General features: G+C 38.8%; 1 protein-coding gene across 1 annotated transcript; it reads right to left on the reverse strand.

The window, feature by feature from the left end:
- Positions 1-775: 775 nt before the first annotated feature.
- Positions 776-18,292, reverse strand: AGT2 (alanine:glyoxylate aminotransferase 2). The gene is made up of 9 exons (XM_086431123.1): positions 17,990-18,292; positions 7,189-7,419; positions 6,757-6,927; positions 4,689-4,832; positions 4,393-4,572; positions 4,032-4,257; positions 1,452-1,565; positions 1,261-1,347; positions 776-1,189 (listed from the first exon to the last, which is right to left on the reverse strand). The coding sequence occupies exons 1-9, from the start codon at positions 18,200-18,202 to the stop codon at positions 1,146-1,148; spliced, it is 1,410 nt and encodes a 469-aa protein (XP_086287249.1). The 5' UTR covers positions 18,203-18,292; the 3' UTR covers positions 776-1,145.
- Positions 18,293-19,054: the final 762 nt, after the last annotated feature.

The following is a 19,054-nucleotide window of genomic DNA, read 5'->3' on the forward strand; positions in this document are numbered from 1 at the left end:
TTAGCTTTTTAAAATTTAATATTTTTGCAATAAAACGTTAAAATAAGAGGTAACATAGTAAAATGACATATGCACGTTAAGTCTTTAACAAGAGAGGTTAAGTGTAATTGTCAGAATGTTAGGAGGTCAACACAGAGTTACAACAAATCGTAAGGGGTTGAAGTGTTATTTACCCTTTAATGCCATCCAACCCTGATGGAAGGATTTATTTCTAAACACCCCTAGTTTTTTAGAGATAACTTGATAAGTTCATGCAGTAAACTTTTTTCTTTCTTAACCCCCCTTCAATTGGAGAGATGGATGATTCAAATTGTCAAGATCAACAATTCAAATCATTGGGACCAACATTTGTTCTAATTGTTGAGATAAATCTTTTACAACCATTGACATCAACAATTGTAAATTGTCGATCTCCACATTTGAACATGAATCATCGATTCAAATTGTCGAGATCGAATCTTCAATCTTAACATTTCAACATGAATAAAGATCAACGACTCAAATTAGATTAACATTCAAGAATCGTCTATCTCGACAATTTAAGTTGACTATTTTATTGGGGTAAAGGCGTATTAAGAAAGAAATATTTTACTACCCGGGTTGTTAAGTTACAGCCCAAAACAAAGGGTGCATTTAGAAAGAACAACTTAACACAGGGTCTATTAAGTTTCAACGGGTCAGTTATTTGAACTATTGGATATATTAGACGAAAGATTGAACAGGTCTCCTGCCTCTCATACATGGGTTTCTGTGTATAATTGAACCATGCATCAAATTTTCAGCTTGTAATTTTCTTTCAAATTTCAAAATGGAAATAATCTGACCAAGCCCAGCCTTAAGTGGACCAATTCTAATCAGGCCTAAAAACGTCTAGACCAAGCCCAATCCATTATGGCCCAGACCAGGTCAACTGCATTTAGAGATTGAACAAACAGAATGGGTTTGATCATTAACTAAACAGGTTTAGTTACCTTGCCCGAGCCAGCCAAGTTGATGGCTCTGCCACTAGTCTTACTTCTGGACAAACCATCTCTTCCCCAGAGACTCTTCACATTGAACCTAAGCAAACTTATTTTTAAGAATCATGTTTTGCATTTGTGGACTCCAGGAGTTCAGTCCAGACTCATATGTGGCTCATGTAGTCCTCATAATTTTGATATGGCATAGTCTAATGCCTCCACAAGAAAATCTGCGCATAGAAAACAAGTAGAGTAAGATAACTTAGCAGGCATATGAGAGAGAGAGAGAGAGAGAGAGTACCCGCATCGTCTTGGGTGAAACACATTGGTGGCTTTATTCTGAAAACATTTCCATGAAGGCCCCCCTTCCCAACTAGTACCCCCAGCTCTTCAATTTTGAATTCAAGCAAATATAAATGTCAGTAAGGGAAAAAAAAAAAAATGGCAGAGAACGAGAACGTGTTTCAATTGCGAAAACACTCAAGTACTCACCTCTAAGTTTCTCAAACAGAACTGCTGTTTCTGCCTTTGCAGGAGTCTTTTCTTTCCTATCGGTCACAAGCTCTATTCCCACCATTAGGCCCCTACCTCTCACATCACCAATGACTGAAAACAATATCAAATAGATACCGTGATAAACTTAAATGAAATATAATAATAAGATAGATACTGTTCTATGGTACGTTTGATGCATTATCCTAGGAAAGACCATTGCAAAGTGGGGTCAACACCCTATAGGCAAGAAATACTTTGAGGGGCCTATTTTACCATCAAATTTTACAAGTGGTCAACCAGTTCAGTTGATAGAAAGAACTTGAAAGTTGGAAGTAAAATAAGAGAAACAAGGAGCTTTAATAAAAACCTTAGTGGTTCTAAAATCAAATATGTTAGTGGGAGATTACAGTGGCACAACATTTTTAGGGATCAGTACCAATCGCAAGCTTATTAAAGTTGCATGATGCCACCTATATACCACGACCCATTCAGACATTTGTTAGCATGGGTTGGCCCTCGTGATGAAAGAACATATCTAAATGCAGATATGTTTTCCTCTAGAGAGCCAAAAGCCCAAGACTAATTAGCGCCCCATGTACCTGGTGACCAAGGGGTGGATCTAGGATTTTGCCCACATGGGGGCAACTAAGAAGGAAATTTTTTTTTGAGGGAGCAACTAAGGGTGGAAAATTTTTTGTGGGGACAATAGCGACGGATTTTTTTATCCACCGTTGTTATTTGTCGCAATAGCTCATTAACCTTATTGACTTTGAAAATTCTTGTGGGGGAAATTTACCCCTAGGTAACATATGGTGAGTACATAAATCGATTGACAACACTCACAACATACACAATTCTTGGACGAGTAATGGTCAATAGATCAATCTCCAAACCAGACGCAACTAAATTATGGGTTCATATAGTAATTCTCAGTCATTGCTTTGTGGCATGAATGTACCCAAGTGCTACTGGTTCACAGCTGTCCTGCATGTTTTCTCATTAATCATGTGTGCACAAGTTCTGAATCCTCTGTTTTGAAAATATTTGGTTGTTCATGTTATGTTCAAGATTTAAGTCCACCTTGACATAAAGGGCTGTGAAGGATATTTCAATGGTACAATCTCTTGATATACCACATATTAATAGTGTAATCTCTTGGTTTTTCCAAAATGAGTTCAGAAATTATCAAGCCTCAGTAATTGTGAAGGAAAGTAGACAAAGTGATACACTTCAAGGCTAGAATATCCTTAGCAAAGCTGGGCATGCTAATCAATATTGGTGTTTGTGTGATAGAAGTAAAAGGCAAATCACCAGGAGGGGCGGATTTACAGTGAGGAAACTTGCCCCTACAAGAATTTTCAAAGTCAATAAAGTTTATGAGCTACTGCAACAGATAACAGCGACGGATCAAAAAATCCGTCACTATTGCCCTCACAAAAAATTTTCCACCCTTAGATGCCCCCACAAAAATTTCCCCTTCTTAATTGCCCCCACATGGGTAAAATCTTGGCTCCTCCCCTGCATGTACCTCACTTGGACACTCTCCATCACATCTTGTAGTACCTTAAGTCTAATCTTGGCCGGGGCATTCTGTATTCTCCCAATGGACATCTTCATGTTTCCAGATTGTCCAATACAGATTGAGCTGGATCCTCAAATGATTGTTGTTCTACATCAGGCTATCAAACTTAATCCTTGGTGCTAATCTTGTTACTTGGAAGAGTAAAAACCAAGCATTTGTATCTCATTCAAGTGCAACTGTTGAGTATCGAGCCATGCACATTGTTCTTGTGAGTTTTCATGGCTGCAGACATTTCTTAGTGATCTTGGCATTCCCGTTACATCTCCTATACCTCTTCACTGCGATAATCCGACAGCTATTCATATTGCTTCCACTTCAACTCACCATAAGTGTACTAATCATATAGCGGTGGACATTCATTTTATTCGCAAGTAGGTTGCTTTTGGACTCATTTCCACACCATATGTTTGCACATCTCCACAGCATGCAGACATTTTTTACTAAAGCACTTGGGCCCTGAAGGATTCAAGATATTTTGGCCAGACCAGACAGGATTGATATCTGTGCTCCAACTTGAGGGGGTGTGGGATATATATCAATTATAAACCTTGCTATAAGGCATACTAATACTCATTAAAGCTTAAAAATAAATGTCAGCATCAACTTGATGATCAGGTTCAAGACTCAAGACAGGTCCTAGTTGCATAAGTTTCATGTTGAAGAGCAGAGTGGATCTATGGTAGACAAAAGAAGAAAACTCAAATCCTGCAATCTGTCTTTATCACGTTTAATTGTTACAGAACTTAATTCTTTTCATAGTTTTTTAATGATTCAAACAGTAGGGGTAGCTTAGTTCTGTCTGTTTTCAAATATTATTTAGAATAATCAAGTTTTCCTGAGCCCAAACCTAAACTTGTTGGTTCAAAGCATTCTGCAATTACTTGTAGTTCAAAAAGTAAGCAATTGGTATAAAATGGGCAATGAATGCTAATTTATCAAGAAGTTCAAAAAATAAAGACATTTATCAGGACATGTCAAGTTTTAAAGATGGTTACTTTCATGTCTTTGCTGCAAAGTCCTCAAACACTCAATTAAGTGGGAACCAATATCAGCACAATGTGCTTGACGCTTCTCCATGTCAAGAACCCTAAGCACAGCAAGTCCACCAGCAGAGCATACAGGGTTACCTCCAAAAGTGTTAAACTGAATTTTCTGAGCCATTACATTTGCTATTTCTGGTGTTGTCACCACGGCTCCTAATGGTAAACCATTGCCAATACCCTGTTCAGTGTCATTCATAAAAAAATCAGAAAAATGTAAAAAACATCCACTGTTGTAATATCTGAAACAACAGCTGTTACAGACAAAAGCCTTTCGAGGTCAAGATATAAAACTATGTGGGATAAAAGAAGAGACCTTGGCCATTGTTACTATGTCAGGAAGGACACCTTGTGTTTCAAAACCCCAGTAATGGCTTCCTGTACGACCGAATCCAGTTTGCACTTCATCAGCTATGCAGACACCACCTGCCTTACGTACAATATCGTACACCAGTTTAAGGTATCCAGGGGTCAATTCAACTGCTCCTCCTACTCCCTAAAGTTTATCAAAATGTGAAATTTCTTTGAGCATAGAACCATAGGACAAAAACCATCTGAATGAGAACAAAAACTAAAACCAGATCTCGTTATTAAACTCATATCAACTACAACCTGAATGGTTTCTGCAATAAAGCCGGCAACTTTTCCCGAAGTACCATAGTCAATATGATCTTGCACATCTCTGGCGTAACGGCTGGCATCAGAGTCAAAGACCCCATGATATGGATCTGGATTTATAACATGATGAATTTCGCCCTGTGGAAGAAGTTCCATAGAAAATTTAGTGAGATAATAAAGCATAACAGGTGTCTTTTCAAATTATCTTTTGTATATTTTCAAATAGAATGATCCTAATGACAACTCTGAATTTAGATGGGATAATGGCATATGAAACTAAAAAGAACAAAATCTAACAATTTGTATAACAAAATAGATACAAGTATGATTGCATAGGAAAACTTCAACCAGTATAACAAAGCAGAATGACAGTAATTCCTCACAAGTGGATCAATTTAATTTTGAAGCCAAACAAAAAATCTCGAATTCCACCATTCTTGAGCCTCCCATTCTGAAGAATTTAAAGGAAAATATGGAACTTGCAAGGCATCTTTCTATAGGTTTTCAACTACTCTGCTGGCCATATTGGATATTTTACTTCTAATTTTTTCTTAATTAGTCATGACAATTTAAATTTTATTTGTAGGGGGGGGATCTTGAGGGTAATTTTTGAGTTTCCATCTATTTGTGTAACTGATGTTTGTTCATTACAGTAGAACATGGATGCCACATGATCACTCATGAATCTTACTTGGTGTTTGTTTGGGCTCTGGTATACTGAGTAAATCCATTTGGTTTAGACGGTGTTTGTTATTACCTTACACAAAAGTTGGCAGGACATTGCCGGCTTCCCATTACTACCGTATTATGTGATTAAAGTGTCAGTTTTCCACTATAAAGTTTTCCTCATGAGCCCACACAGGATTTGGTCTCAAGGTTAGTTACTCCATAACTTTATAATCTTTTACAACCATCGGACCATAGTTCCAGGGTTGAAACCTACGGTGAACACGTGAAGTAACAAATTAATTGTTACATGTCAATTTATTGCACCATCTACAATAGTTATAAAGCATGTTCTTCGTCTTGAGCTGGGTCACATCCACTAAATGTTGACAAGTGTGTCAATGTCAACAAAAGTACAAGGCACCTGGCCTACCTTTGAGTAGCCCAAAATGTAGACTCTACAAAAACAAACAAGGAAAGAAATATTGAAAAGTAATAGCGTATGGATGACAGAAAACACTGGCTCTCTTTCAGAAATCATTTATCATTCGATTTTGTTAAAATAAAGTCCACCAAATCCACTGGTCAACAACAAAATAAATACCAGAAGGACCAACATTGTTGGCTCACCTGCACATGGTAGCCAGGCAACAAAAGCACACTCACTTCGCTGCTCAACGAAGCGTGTAATACGGAATAATGGATGTATCAGTGTTACATCCAGGCACAACAGGACAGCAATAAAAAATGCTATTTTACATCAAATAGTCAAAAAGCATAAGCTTTGATTTAAATTTAAACTCGCAAAGGAGAAGAACAATAATATCCTGAAATGTCTACTTGGAAAAAAATAAAAAGAGAAGAAAAAGTGAATGGAAGTGGTAAAAAGGTACCAAGCAAGACAGCGAGAAAAAAATGCAATCTTACGTCAAAGTCAAAAGGCATAAATTTTGATTCAAATGTAAACTCACAAAAGAGAAGAACAGTAATACCCTGAAATGTCTACTTGGAAAAAATAAAAAAGAGAAAAAAAGTGAAAAAGAGAGCAGTAAACAAGTAACAAGCATCTATCAAAACTACATATGTTGGAGGTAATAGACACTGCCAACACATATTGAACAACTAAAAGAAAATAGCTATAATGCCTAAGGTAGAGAAGCATCTCATGGGGAATAATGTCAATAAATAACATGAACTTGCATGAACTAATAACCTAATTGCAATAAGCCGAATTATCTCCAATCACAAGAGAAGCAATAAAAAGAATTACAGTTTCAAAGTGTACCTCAAAAACTTAACAAGCACGTGATATTGCACCAAACTACTGAAAAAAAATGGCAACATTTATTAAAAGGTGTGTGCACCAACAAAAAATGTTGAATGTAGATGTACAAACCTGAGGTATTGAGTACTTCCAAGTATTTAAAGCTGTCAATCCAATTGTTCCAGAACTTCCACCATGATAGGCATTCCTCAATGCAATCATACCAAGATTTCCACTGTATAGTCGAGCCATCAACATTGCTAGCTCATTTGCTTCAGTTCCAGAATTAACAAAATATACGACCTGAATTTTTCCAAGATTAAATTGTCAATGGTTATTCCAAATTGTTTAGCATATCCTTGAATATTAACAATCATTTGATCCCGTAACATATTATACCAATTGAATACAATCCTACATGGTGGTTTATGGACAAATACTTGTTGGCCAAAATTTTGGAAACCCAGCTTATTCTTTATCAAAATAATCTAATTTTAAGAAGACCGAGTGCTGAAATTTTCAAATGCAATACCTCAAAGTATACAAAGAACTCCATAATGGTACCTTTAGGTTTCCAGGCATTTTCGATGCTAGTGCCTCTGCAAAATCAGCTATGGCATGGTGCAAATATATAGTTGTAGCATGCTGGAGAAGCTTGCTTTGCTCCACTACAGCATTTACAATTTCTGGATGGCAATGCCCACAAGACACGGTAACAATTCCAGCAAATGCGTCGAGATAACGCTTTCCATTCTCATCAAATAAATATTGCATCTTCCCCTCAACAATATTGAGCTGCATGTGATTGACGGTCAAATAAAAGTGTTGAGAAACTACAGCTGATCTGGATAATATTCTTCAAAGAAAAGGAAGTGATACAAATTTCATATAACTTCTTTCAATGTTTGTTTATTAGTAAAGATTAACAAGTAAAGATCCAAGTCACCACAAAAAGATAGTAGACAATGAAAAAATAACAGAACTCATAAGCTTTGAAAGTAAACTGCAAAAGGAAATCAGGTAAGACAAGTATTAAAAGCAGCATTACAAGAAAACAAACGATCTACAAACATTAAAAGCCAATTCCTCTTGCAAAAAACCTGACACTTGAGAACAAATTAAGAGAAAATTCAATAAAAATATAGCAATCTGATATCAAAGAAATTTAGAAGATCCAAAATCAAAGTTTAGCATCAGTGAAACACACATTTACTTGGACACACCACATGGAATCATAGAAAGAAATGTGAGATAATCAAGAAAGAATTCGCTGCCATTGAACACGATATGAGCCGCGAAACACTGAACTGCATAAATCCAATATGCTGATTCATCCTTATGGTTACTGAGAGACATAATTTTTCATTCAAATACTTTGGTTCGAGTTAAGTAAAAATGTAGAAAAGAAGTATTTAGATAAAATGATACATTTTAACAGCAATGAATGAATAAGTACGGAACAAATTAAGACTGTTTGCAAAAGATTGGCAATGTGTCTAATAAGTGAGTATGACACTAAATATTAAGAAAAATAAGTGTCCTAGTTTCATAGCCTAGAGGGGGGTGCGTGATAATCAAATAGTAAAATTATCATTTAATAAATGCTAAAACTACTTTATTCTACTTCATTGTAAATTATAATAAATCAAATTACACACTGTTGTTCTAAATTTAAAATTCATAGTTAAATAGCAAACTTCAGACCCAGGCTAAAATAATAAGTTCTAGGCGATGTAAATCTTCATGCTCTTTAGGACTCATTCGATAGTGTGGCAGAATTGGTAAACTAGAACCTGATGGGATGAATGCCTTGAGGTAACTCTTCGGGTGTTAGATCCTCATACTCTTTTAAAAGTGAACAAATGGGCTTGGGAATTGGCATTGGATCCATACTTTCTTTAGCTACCAAAGCAAAAATCAGCCATGTTTCCTTTTTGCCAACCATAAGTTCCCGCATGTTGAGAAGACTTTTACCCTTATCTTTATGAGATTTGGGTGGAAAATCTTTTTTGGATGGTAGTAGCAATACTTCAACCATTTCTAACAAAAGAATAAGAAATTGCCTTCCCATTCTGTGTAGTGTCACAATCATATTGCCAAGTAACATGTAACATGCATGCATAGGGTATACATGACATCAAAATTTATTCACATAACTCTAGCCAATAGAAAAATGAGATTAAGCATCAGCTAGTGACAGAAATCTCACTTGCCTTTTTAAACCACTGAATTTTGTAAGGCCATAGATATTTTTCTTTCTTTTAAATTCAGTTGGTTTGCCATGTCACGTGACACTATATTCTCACTACTTCCATTATCAATGATAACAGTGCATAATCGACCAATGAATATGCATTTGGTTCAAAAGATATTGGAGCGCAGACACATATCTTCATCAATAACCCATCAGTCACGTTGATGTTCTCTATCATAATTTTTGTCATTGTCCTATTTTGTATGAGTATCTTCCTTTTAGACCAAGTTCAGTTCACATTTGTTTCAGCTTGGTTTGATCACTACATTCATGTTTGGAACCCAACTTGCTGACATCCCCTCTCCCTTGCCCAGGATTTTGAAGGTCCATGGTCTTAACTTAGGCTACTTAAGCACCTCTCATTTAACTAGATTCACCTTCAGCTGAATTGAAAGTGTTGTGGCTAGATCCCAAGCCACACACAAAAACCCGATTATTGAAATTAATCCCTTCTAACAATAAATGAATTAATTCCAACAACCAAACCCCAAAAATGTGTTGCAAAGTAAATGCAAGTAATGATAAAGAAAGTAGAGAAAAGAACATTATCACAACACAAGATATATGTATATGTGGTTGAAATGCCTATTGATCGAGAACAAAGAGAAGAGTAAAGACATATTCAAATAATCAAATACTATTCGAAGTTTTTGGATATGGATTCAAATTTGGACATTGAGATATCCTCTCCGATGGTTTTCGAATGAGATGCACAAATCACCCCCTGGGGGGGAGGTCCATCGTTGTTCAAGTTGATCAGAAGGTTTTCGACGTTCAGAAATGCTGGGTGAAAAATAATCAAGCAACTAGGGTTGTAGAGAGAAGAGACAAGGGAAGCTCGGAGCTTGTGCTCTTTGAGAAACAAAGACTGTGGTTGGTACAGACTTTGGACGATGCCAAGAGCTGGAAAACGGGCAACTTATTTTGGAAGAAATCGACGATTATGGGTCACTGTAAGATGGCACGAGGATATGAGAATGAATACGGTCGGTTTCTCAAAATCTCGGAGTATTCAGGGTAAGGTTGGTTTCCATCACTTTTGATCTCAGAAGGAGCTAAAGGAATAGGATGGGGAAACCTTGGAGAGGCCTTAAGTAGAAGTGGAGCAGCTGAGATAGGCCCTTGGAAGAGAGAGCTTGACGACAGACCTTTGCGTGGGAAAAGAACGATTGATTTTCAGAAACCACCATTAAAAACTAATGAACTTGACACAAAAGATAACTTTGGTGTATGGAGGTGGGCAATCTTATGCATAACAAGAGACGAATTGATCTGTTGGGAAGAAGTGGAGAGAGTGGTCAACTCTCTAGTTCCAATTTCCAGAAAACTTGTTCTAAAACCGTGTGGGTCTAACATGAGAGTGTTTGTATGTCATAGGAGAAGTGACTTCGTCACTTTTAAAAATCTAAAACAAATTAAGGTACAGGATGCTGTGGTCGACTTGAGAGCGTAGTACGCTAACTGTAATAGCATCATGAAGAGTTGGGCGAAAGATAGAACATGGATAGATATCATCGGACTTCCATTCCACAAGTGGGAAACTAAATCTTTTAGGCTCATTGGTGATGCGCTAGGCGGACTTTTGGAAATCAAGGGGAGCACTAGGTCCATGGAAGACCTCACAACGGCCAGCATCAAAGTTAGATGGAGGGCCATAGACATCCCTAGATGGGTGAAAATTCCAGCAAGGTACACACCATTAACAGTGGGCATCAAGCTATATAAGGGAGAACAGATTGGAGAAGATGAAGTCTGGTTGTAACAAAGATGGTGTGGGCTTAGCAGCCCAAATCGTGTCAGACGAGTTTAATGCGATCTCAGACTTTACCACTGCAGAGATGGGCAGCAGAGAGGGTTTAACAGCAGCTGGGTCAAATCACAGGAATGGGAAGGAGCCTGCTTTTGAGTGTGGGATAAGCAAGGCCTCTTTTGCTAAGAATGTATGTGTCGACGTGGCAGGGAATGTAAGGGCCAGAACTCTAGTTGGAACAACGTTGGAGCCTACTCAGTTGGGCTGCCACGAATTAGAGCTAGAACATGAACGTGTAACAGGTGTGACGGACCATGTTACTCAAGTCGCTGACGCTGTATCGGACCAAGTATCTGGGCCTGACGGCCCAGCAACTATCGTTACTAATGGTGGGGTGGACCAACTATACGGGCATGACGGCCCAGTGACTTATGAAGCCCATGTTCAGCCTATTTACGAGATGGGGCAGCACTCTGGTACAGGCGGCCCATTAATGACAGTGGACACTCCCCAGCCTGTTTGCGAGATAAATCAGCTGCCCAACCCAGCAGGCCTAGATCCAGCAACCACTATAGGCTGTCTACAGCCCACTAACGTGATAAATCAAATACCCTTTCTTGGGCATTCAACTGACCCAAAGGTATGTAGTCCAAACAAACCTGTTTTGCTAAAAAATGATGGCCTAGGCGGGGAAATGGTTACAGTAGGTAGCTTTGTAGTCACAACAGCAAGGCCCTTAGAGAATGGAAGCGCCAGTGAACCGATAGGAACAAGTTCTTTGACTTTGAATTTCTGGAAGGTGACCTCATTCAGGACATGTGAAACCAAAAGCCGTCGGGGCTGGTGGTATGGACAGGGGTGACTGCCAAGAAGATATTGTAGAGACAATACCAATTGTCGAGGAGTCTTTGGAGTTGGGTCAGGAGAGCTCGCCAGTGTGCAAACGGTTGCTCAGAGGTGGAACTCAGATAGATGGGTTTGAGGTGCAGCAACAAGAGGTGGCAGATGATCGGAGGTGGGGAGAATGGTCTGCCTTGGGACAGGGAGGATTCTTACAGTTACTACAGGCCGTTGAAGGTCCGAACTTTCGGAGAGATAGGTTTGGTAGTGGGGAGCTGGTAGCTGGAGGAGAACTCGATGGTTCTGACAGAGAAGACGACACCCTAATGGAACCTGAATCAGATGTCACCCCCTTAGCCATGACAGACATAGAGGAGAGCTCGAGGTGTTGGGAAAGATATAAAACGAAAGATCAGGTAGTGGAGGTCCTGGCTGGGTGGATTATTCATAACTTGAGTGAAATTAGTTGGGCTGCTGGGTTGAACAAAGGTAGACAGACAGAAGGTGCCGATATTCTGTTAGAATTGGCAGTCAAGAAGCAGAACAGGATTGGCGAGTGCTACGATGCAGTGATTAGTGAGGAAGAGCCGATAGATGAGTAACAAGCTATTATCCGGGATGAGGTAGAATTAATTCTGAGGACAGAAGTAGACGAAGAAGGGAAGAGACAGAAAGGGTGTATGAATAAAGGGAAAGGACTTGTGTTAGCAGATGAGAACAAAGTAAAGAAACTGAAAGTCAGATTGGTTAAAGAAGCCCAGGAATTGCAGAAATCAGGGGCTATGATTAAGGCTGGTAAGTCCTTAGGCTTAAGGAGCGGGAGAAAACTGAAGGTTGTAAATGAAGATTAGATTCCTATCTTGAAATGTGTGTGGACTCAATAGTAAGATCAAAAGGGCTTCGGTTAAGGCAATAATACAAGCTCACAAATCACACATCGTAACACTACAAGAAACCAAATTGGACAAAGTAGACAAGGTGATGATGCATGACGTCTGGCGGGGGCGGAACTTGGCTTGGAAGTACCTTACAGCAAATGGGACAGCATGGGAGTATGGGTGATGTGGGACAAGAGACTAATTGAGGTAGAGGATTCGTTAGTGGGAGCCTTTTTTGTATCTATACTGTGCCGGTGTATAGGGAAGGATGACAGTTGGGTGTTCTCGGGAGTGTATGGCCCTATGAAAGAATGGGAGCGAAAGCAATTCTGGGAAGAGTTGGATGACGTGGGTAACTATTGGAATCGCCCGTGGTGTTTGGGAGGAGACTTCAACGTTATTAGACTCGCCTTTGAGAAACAAAGTGGATCGAGGATAACAGCAAGGATGAGGAGGTTTGGGGAATTCGTGAATCGGAATAACTTAATGGACATCCCACTACAGGGCAGAAGCTTCACTTGGTCCAACCAACATGTAGTTCCCACTCTCAACAGATTAGACAGATTTTTGGTTTCTGATGATTGGTCTTCGATATTATGCCAGCTATCTCAGACGGCTATTACAAACCCGGTATCTGACCATTGCCCTATTCAGCTAGAAGCAGGGCCGCTCAATAGGGGTCTCATTCCGTTCCGTTTTGAAGTGATGTTGTTGAAGCACCATAATTTCAAGGAGTTGGTAAATGAATGGTGGAAGAGTTTTTCATTTACAGGAACACCAGGGGAGATATTTAGAAAGAAGTTGAAAGCCCTAAAAATGACCTTAAAGGACTGGAACAAAAAATCTTTCGAAAGGGTGGATGCGCAGAGAAAGGATACCCTTCTGAGAATCGAAGAGCTGGACCGCAGGGAAGAGATGAACCCGATTTCGACGAATGACAGAACACTGAGACCAAATCTGCGTGAGAAATACCAACAGATGGCACTTCTAGAGGAGATCAGCTGGAAGCAGAAATCCAGGATTAGATGGCTTAAAGAAGGGGATGGGAATACAAAATTCTTCCATTGCATGGCCAATGCCCGAGGTAGGAACAATCACATCACGAGGCTGTATGTGAACGGGGAGTGGGTGGAAGGAAAAGAAGCTGTGGCAAAAAAGATCGTAGAATTCTACTCAGAACTATATACCGACAGAGCTAGCGACAGACCGAAACCTGACCTACTACAGTTTGACAGAATTTCTGAGTTACAAAGCGAATGGTTAGAAAAACCTATTGAAGAATACGAGATTTGGGATGTTATATCAAGTATGAAGAATGATAAAGCTCCTGGGCCCGATGATTTCCCTATGGAATTTTACGTTTCTTGTTGGGATATAATCAAATGCGACGTCATCGCTCTAGTAGAAGAATTCTTTAGAGAGGGAGTATTGGATCGAGATTCCAACTGTACCTTCATCGCTCTAGTTTCAAAGGTGGCGGGGACCGAAGACATCAAGGACCTGAGGCCCATTAGTTTGGTGAACACTAGTTACAAAATCATCACGAGCATCCTCGCAAAAGACTAAAAGGTGTCATTCAAGGGATAATAGGGTGCAATCAGAGCGCATTTGTGAAAGGGAGACAGATCTTGGATGGAGTTCTAATAGCAAATGAATGCATTGATTCTAGAATGAAATCTGGCAAAACGGGTGTGGTGTGCAAGGTGGATTTCGAGAAAGCCTACGACCACGTCAATTGGAAATTTTTGGAATATATGCTAGGGAATATGGGGTTCAGAAGGAAATGGATCACATGGATTATGGCGTGCGTTACTTCCCCTTCTTATTCGATTTTGGTAAATGGGTCACCTCATGGATTTTTTAGAAGTACAAGAGGTCTCAGACAAGGGGACCCCCTATCCCCTTTCCTATTCATCATAGTAGCAGAAGCGTTTGGGAAGATGATGGAAAGAGGGGTAGGGAATGGTCATTTCTAAGGGTTTTCAGCAAATGCAGGCACCGTTACTGTTTCGCACATTCAATTCACAGATGACACTTTAGTGTTCCTTGACGATTCCATAGATCAGACAAGGAGGTTAAGCGGTATGCTAGTTTGCTTTGAAGCGGTGTCAGGTATTCCAGTAAACACGAGAAAAAGTAAGCTATTTCCGGTTGAATCGGCTAGATGCACGCTTCTTCTAGCAGCTTCTCTGGGTTGGCAGTTGGGTAGCCTCCCCTCGTCTTACTTGGGGATGCCTCTGGGGGCCCCCTATAGGAAGATAGCAATCTGGGACCCGATAGTGGAAAGAATCGAAAGGAAACTAGCAATGTGGCAAGCCAACTACTTATCCAAGGGAGGTAAACTGACTCTGATAAAAAGCGTGCTCTCCAGTATACCAATTTATTTCTTCTCTCTTCTCTCAATGCCTCGGAGTGTAGAACTAAGGCTTGATAAGTTATTCCGTAACTTCCTTTGGCATGACAGAGATGGGAGTAGGAAGCATCACCTCGTGAGCTGGAAACAGGTCTGCTCAACTAAGAAACATGGCGGTCTCGGTATTAGGAGACTCGGGGAAATGAACTTGGCCTTAAAGGGAAAGTGGTTGTGGAAGTTTGGGACACATGCAAATAGCTTATGGAGACAGGTTATAGAAAACAAGTACGGATCAAGTCGAACAGGGTGGGAAAGCGGACCAACCAGACAACCATTTGGGTGCGGGATGTGGAAAGGCATCATGAAGACCATTTCGCTATTCAAAACGAGAATCAAATTTATAGTGGGTCAAGGCAACCGAGTAAGATTTTGGGAAGACACATGGTGCGGCAACCAGCTCCTAATGGAGGTATTTCCAACCTTGTACTCCATTTCTTCGAAGAAAGGGCAGGCTGTCGCATCATTCCGTCGTGATATAGGCGGAGACTGGGCTTGGGATCTTGGGCTTCAGAGAGGCATTAATGAGGTAGAACTTCAAGAAGTTAGTAGATTAGTCATTGGTGCCTCGAGTATCGCTCGACGTACAGGTCGCGAAGATGAGAGAGTTTGGACGGCCAGTAAGGATGGAAGATTCTTGGTACGTTCATTCTACCAATCCTTGTGCAACAATGGGGATTCACATTTCCCCCACGTTCCTATTTGGGGGCCCAAAAGTGCCAAGCAAAGTCGCCTTTTTCACTTGGACGATGGTTTTAGGAAGGATCTCAACGACGGATTTTCTAATGCGGCGTGGATGGTGCGGGGCGAGTTGTTGTATGTTGTATGTGGAAGATAGAGAATCATCGGACCACCTTCCAATCCACTGCAAGTTCTCTCAAGCCATTTGGGCTCACTTTTTTAGGTTGTATGAGGTCTCAACATGCTTGCCGAAATCAGTCAAGGACGTTTTTATTGGTTGGTCGTCAATCGATTACTCGTTTAGTGGGTCAAAGAGGACGTTGTGGAGCATTACACCCTTCGCAATTTGTTGGGGGATATGGCTTGAAAGTAATAGGCGTATTTTTGAGGGGAAACAAAAAGACTATTCGGATACGATTATGTCTATCTTGGGTCTCATCTATTGCTAGTCCAAAGTTTATAAGGAGTTTAGGGGCATGTACTTTGAGGACTTTTTGTACAGATGGGGTGGGATTTGTTGCTCTATGCGTGAGTAGCTCTTTTTTGTAAGGTCTCACCAAGTTGATCAACTTGACCGACTTGGCTTTGTTGCATGAATACAATACTATTTATCAAAAAAAAAAAAAGATATACGTGGTTCACCCACAATGTGGCTACATCCACGGGCAAGTCGGCAAGTAGAACTCCACTACTCGATGAAAAAATTACAAGAATGGAGGTTCATACTTACCTCCAATTCTCTAGTGAAACCTACCAAATCTCTACACCCAACTCTAGTAAGAACCCAAATAGGAAATCGATCTCACTCCCATTGTCACAAATCATTACAACCACGTGAAGATCACCCTTAAGAACCTTGAGCTTCTAGGTTTTACAAGAGAAGAAATACTCATATGTAGAGACTTAATACTTTCTCACACTCTCTACTCCCTTTTAGAAAAACCCCCTTTTATAGACCATAACTACCATCAAGGGACCCCCTTTTATTTTCCATAAGCTAATGAAATGAAATTACCCAAAATACCCTTGGAAAATACTAGGGGTGCAACTTGGTTCAGTTCTGGGTTACAATAATGGAGAACCGATCAATTTGGTTTGGTTCTTGGATCAAGCTTGTATAAAACTGAACCAAACCGAGAACCGAAACCCTTGCAATAAATAAATATATATGTAAATAATTATTCTTGTGAATTATTTTAGGAGTTAGGACATAGATTAGTATTTTTTTTGTGGATAAAATAATGACTTTTTATGGATAGATTAGTGATTATTGTATGAAATTTTATCTTATTATATGTTTGTTTTTTCATTAAAAAATATTACTTACAATTTATAGAATATTGACAATCCATAGAACCGAACCAAACCGGCTTTAGTTTGGTTTGGGTTGATTTGGTTCCAATGGAATTTGGTTTGGTTCTGGTTCTTATTTAGTGGACTGACCTATGTTGGTCCGATTCCAATTTGACCTCAAACCGAACCAAGTTGCACCCCTAGAAAATACCCATGAACATTAGGAAACAAAAGATGGTGATTTTATATCACCAAAACCCAACAAAAAGTTCTAGAAAATGTAGAAGGACCTATTAGACCAATGTCCTACGGCTAAAATTCATATCTAAATTTTTTTTTCCACCTTGTACGTGCGACAATATGCATCATCCATCCTCCAAATATCATGCATAACAATTTCATCTTGAATTTGTAGACATAGACCATTGATGCAATGGCTAACCTGTTGAAATTCCGGTTCATGAAGGTCAGCCTACGTCATGAGGAGATAAAATTCTTCCGTATATTGAGCAACACTATTACCTATTGTTGCAAATTTTGACAATGTTGGTAGAGATCTCTAGCAAAATTTTGTTGGCAAGAACTTACATCTAAGGTGTGATTTCATCTTTTCCCATGCTGAACTCTTCTCTTACCCTTATCATAAATGATCCGTTTGAACATCCTCCTATTCTGATACTTTTTATTTTATGCTAAATGTCCGAAAAACAAATTATGGCGTAAATGCAAGAAAATGTCACATTGAAAACTTCACATGCACCTCATCAAAGCATGAAAACGAAATTCATATCTTCACGTCAATATAACATCAGAGGTCAAAAAAAAAAAATTCTACCTTTCAGATACTAGTTAAGCAATCCTTCAACAGTATTATAGTTAATTGTCTAAAATACTACAAAAGGTGCATTTTTTCCAATATTTGGAGACAAAAGCACACACTTAAAGATCAAAAGGGAAGATTCGAAAGAAAATCTAGTCTTCTATTAGCAGAATCCCCTGTATACCATAATTTTATTTTTAAGATTCAAAACTGAGAAATTTATAGAACAATAGAGCAATCTCACCTAAAATAATTTCAAACCAAATGATCAAATATTCAAATTCCAGCATTACTTAAACCAAACAATCCCCTCAAAAACTCCATTTTCACCACATTAAAACATAGATCCATCAAACACCGAACCTAAAAACTCATCTAAAAACCCTAATTTCTGATACTTCCTAGATATCTACAATCCATTAAGTGAGAGAAAACTTACAGGCTTCTGATAGTAATGAAACAGAGATGGACCGAGAAACTTCTTCCGTTTCTGCAGAACTTCGTCTGCTAAGGGCCCTTTATACGGCTTCGGATCATAATCGAAAGGAGGAAGGTTTGGAGCAGAAATCGAAGAAAAATTACAGAGCAAAAGATGCCGAAACTTCTCTTTTGCTTCAAAGCTTCTCTTCAAGAGACTTCTCTGCATCGCCATGGCCGATCGCACTGAAGATCTGCAGAGATTTCTTAGCTTTGAAGCTGAAATATAAATGATATTGGCGCCAGTTTCGAAGATATCGTCTGTAATGCTGACGTGGTTTTCCAATTGGAAAATGACGTGGAGGTCTGAGGTTGAAGGGACAAAGACATAAAAAGATTCTACAAGAAAGTTTTCATATTGTGTAAAATTACTATAAAGTCCCTGACACAAATTCAATGTCGATAAGTTCCTTTTGGTTTTCTACATCAAGAAAAAAGACCAAAATGCCCTCAGACCAAGAAACATAATTCTTCGTATTTTTCAAAATTGTATACATATAAGAAATTAATCGACAATAATTAAGTGACGACTTTTAGATTAATTAAGGGACATGTCAAAAAATTTATATTTCACCCTCAAAATTTTATTTTCTTCATCAATGTTCAAATTTCTAAAACAAGATAGTATTTTATTTTTTTTCTTCATGGAGGTTGAAGATGATGGGTTTTGATAAGAAATTCAAAAAATTCATTCAGATATTCTTCAAAAAAATAAAATAATAATAATCGATTTAAAAAAAAATTATTTGAATTAATCAAATTGGACCCGAGCATATACGTATTGAATCTTTGAACGTCGCTTAGACATTAGAAGAAACCAAGTCTTTTAATACAATTAATCTGATTTTCTATAATTATGCATGTATCGGGAAATAGTTAATTGTCCATCCATACCTCGAGATTTGGACTTTGGGGTTTAAGTCAATAAATAATTAAAGAAAAACTACCTTAATAAGAAAGTAACTCTGATTGCACACTCCTTTCTTTTTATTTAAGATTTTCTCGCAAAGTTCTCCATCATATGTTC

The sequence above is a fragment of the Akebia trifoliata genome, chromosome 2 (genome assembly GCF_017979445.1).
Source record: "Akebia trifoliata isolate Shusen 1 chromosome 2, ASM1797944v1, whole genome shotgun sequence".
Taxonomy (NCBI): domain Eukaryota; kingdom Viridiplantae; phylum Streptophyta; class Magnoliopsida; order Ranunculales; family Lardizabalaceae; genus Akebia; species Akebia trifoliata.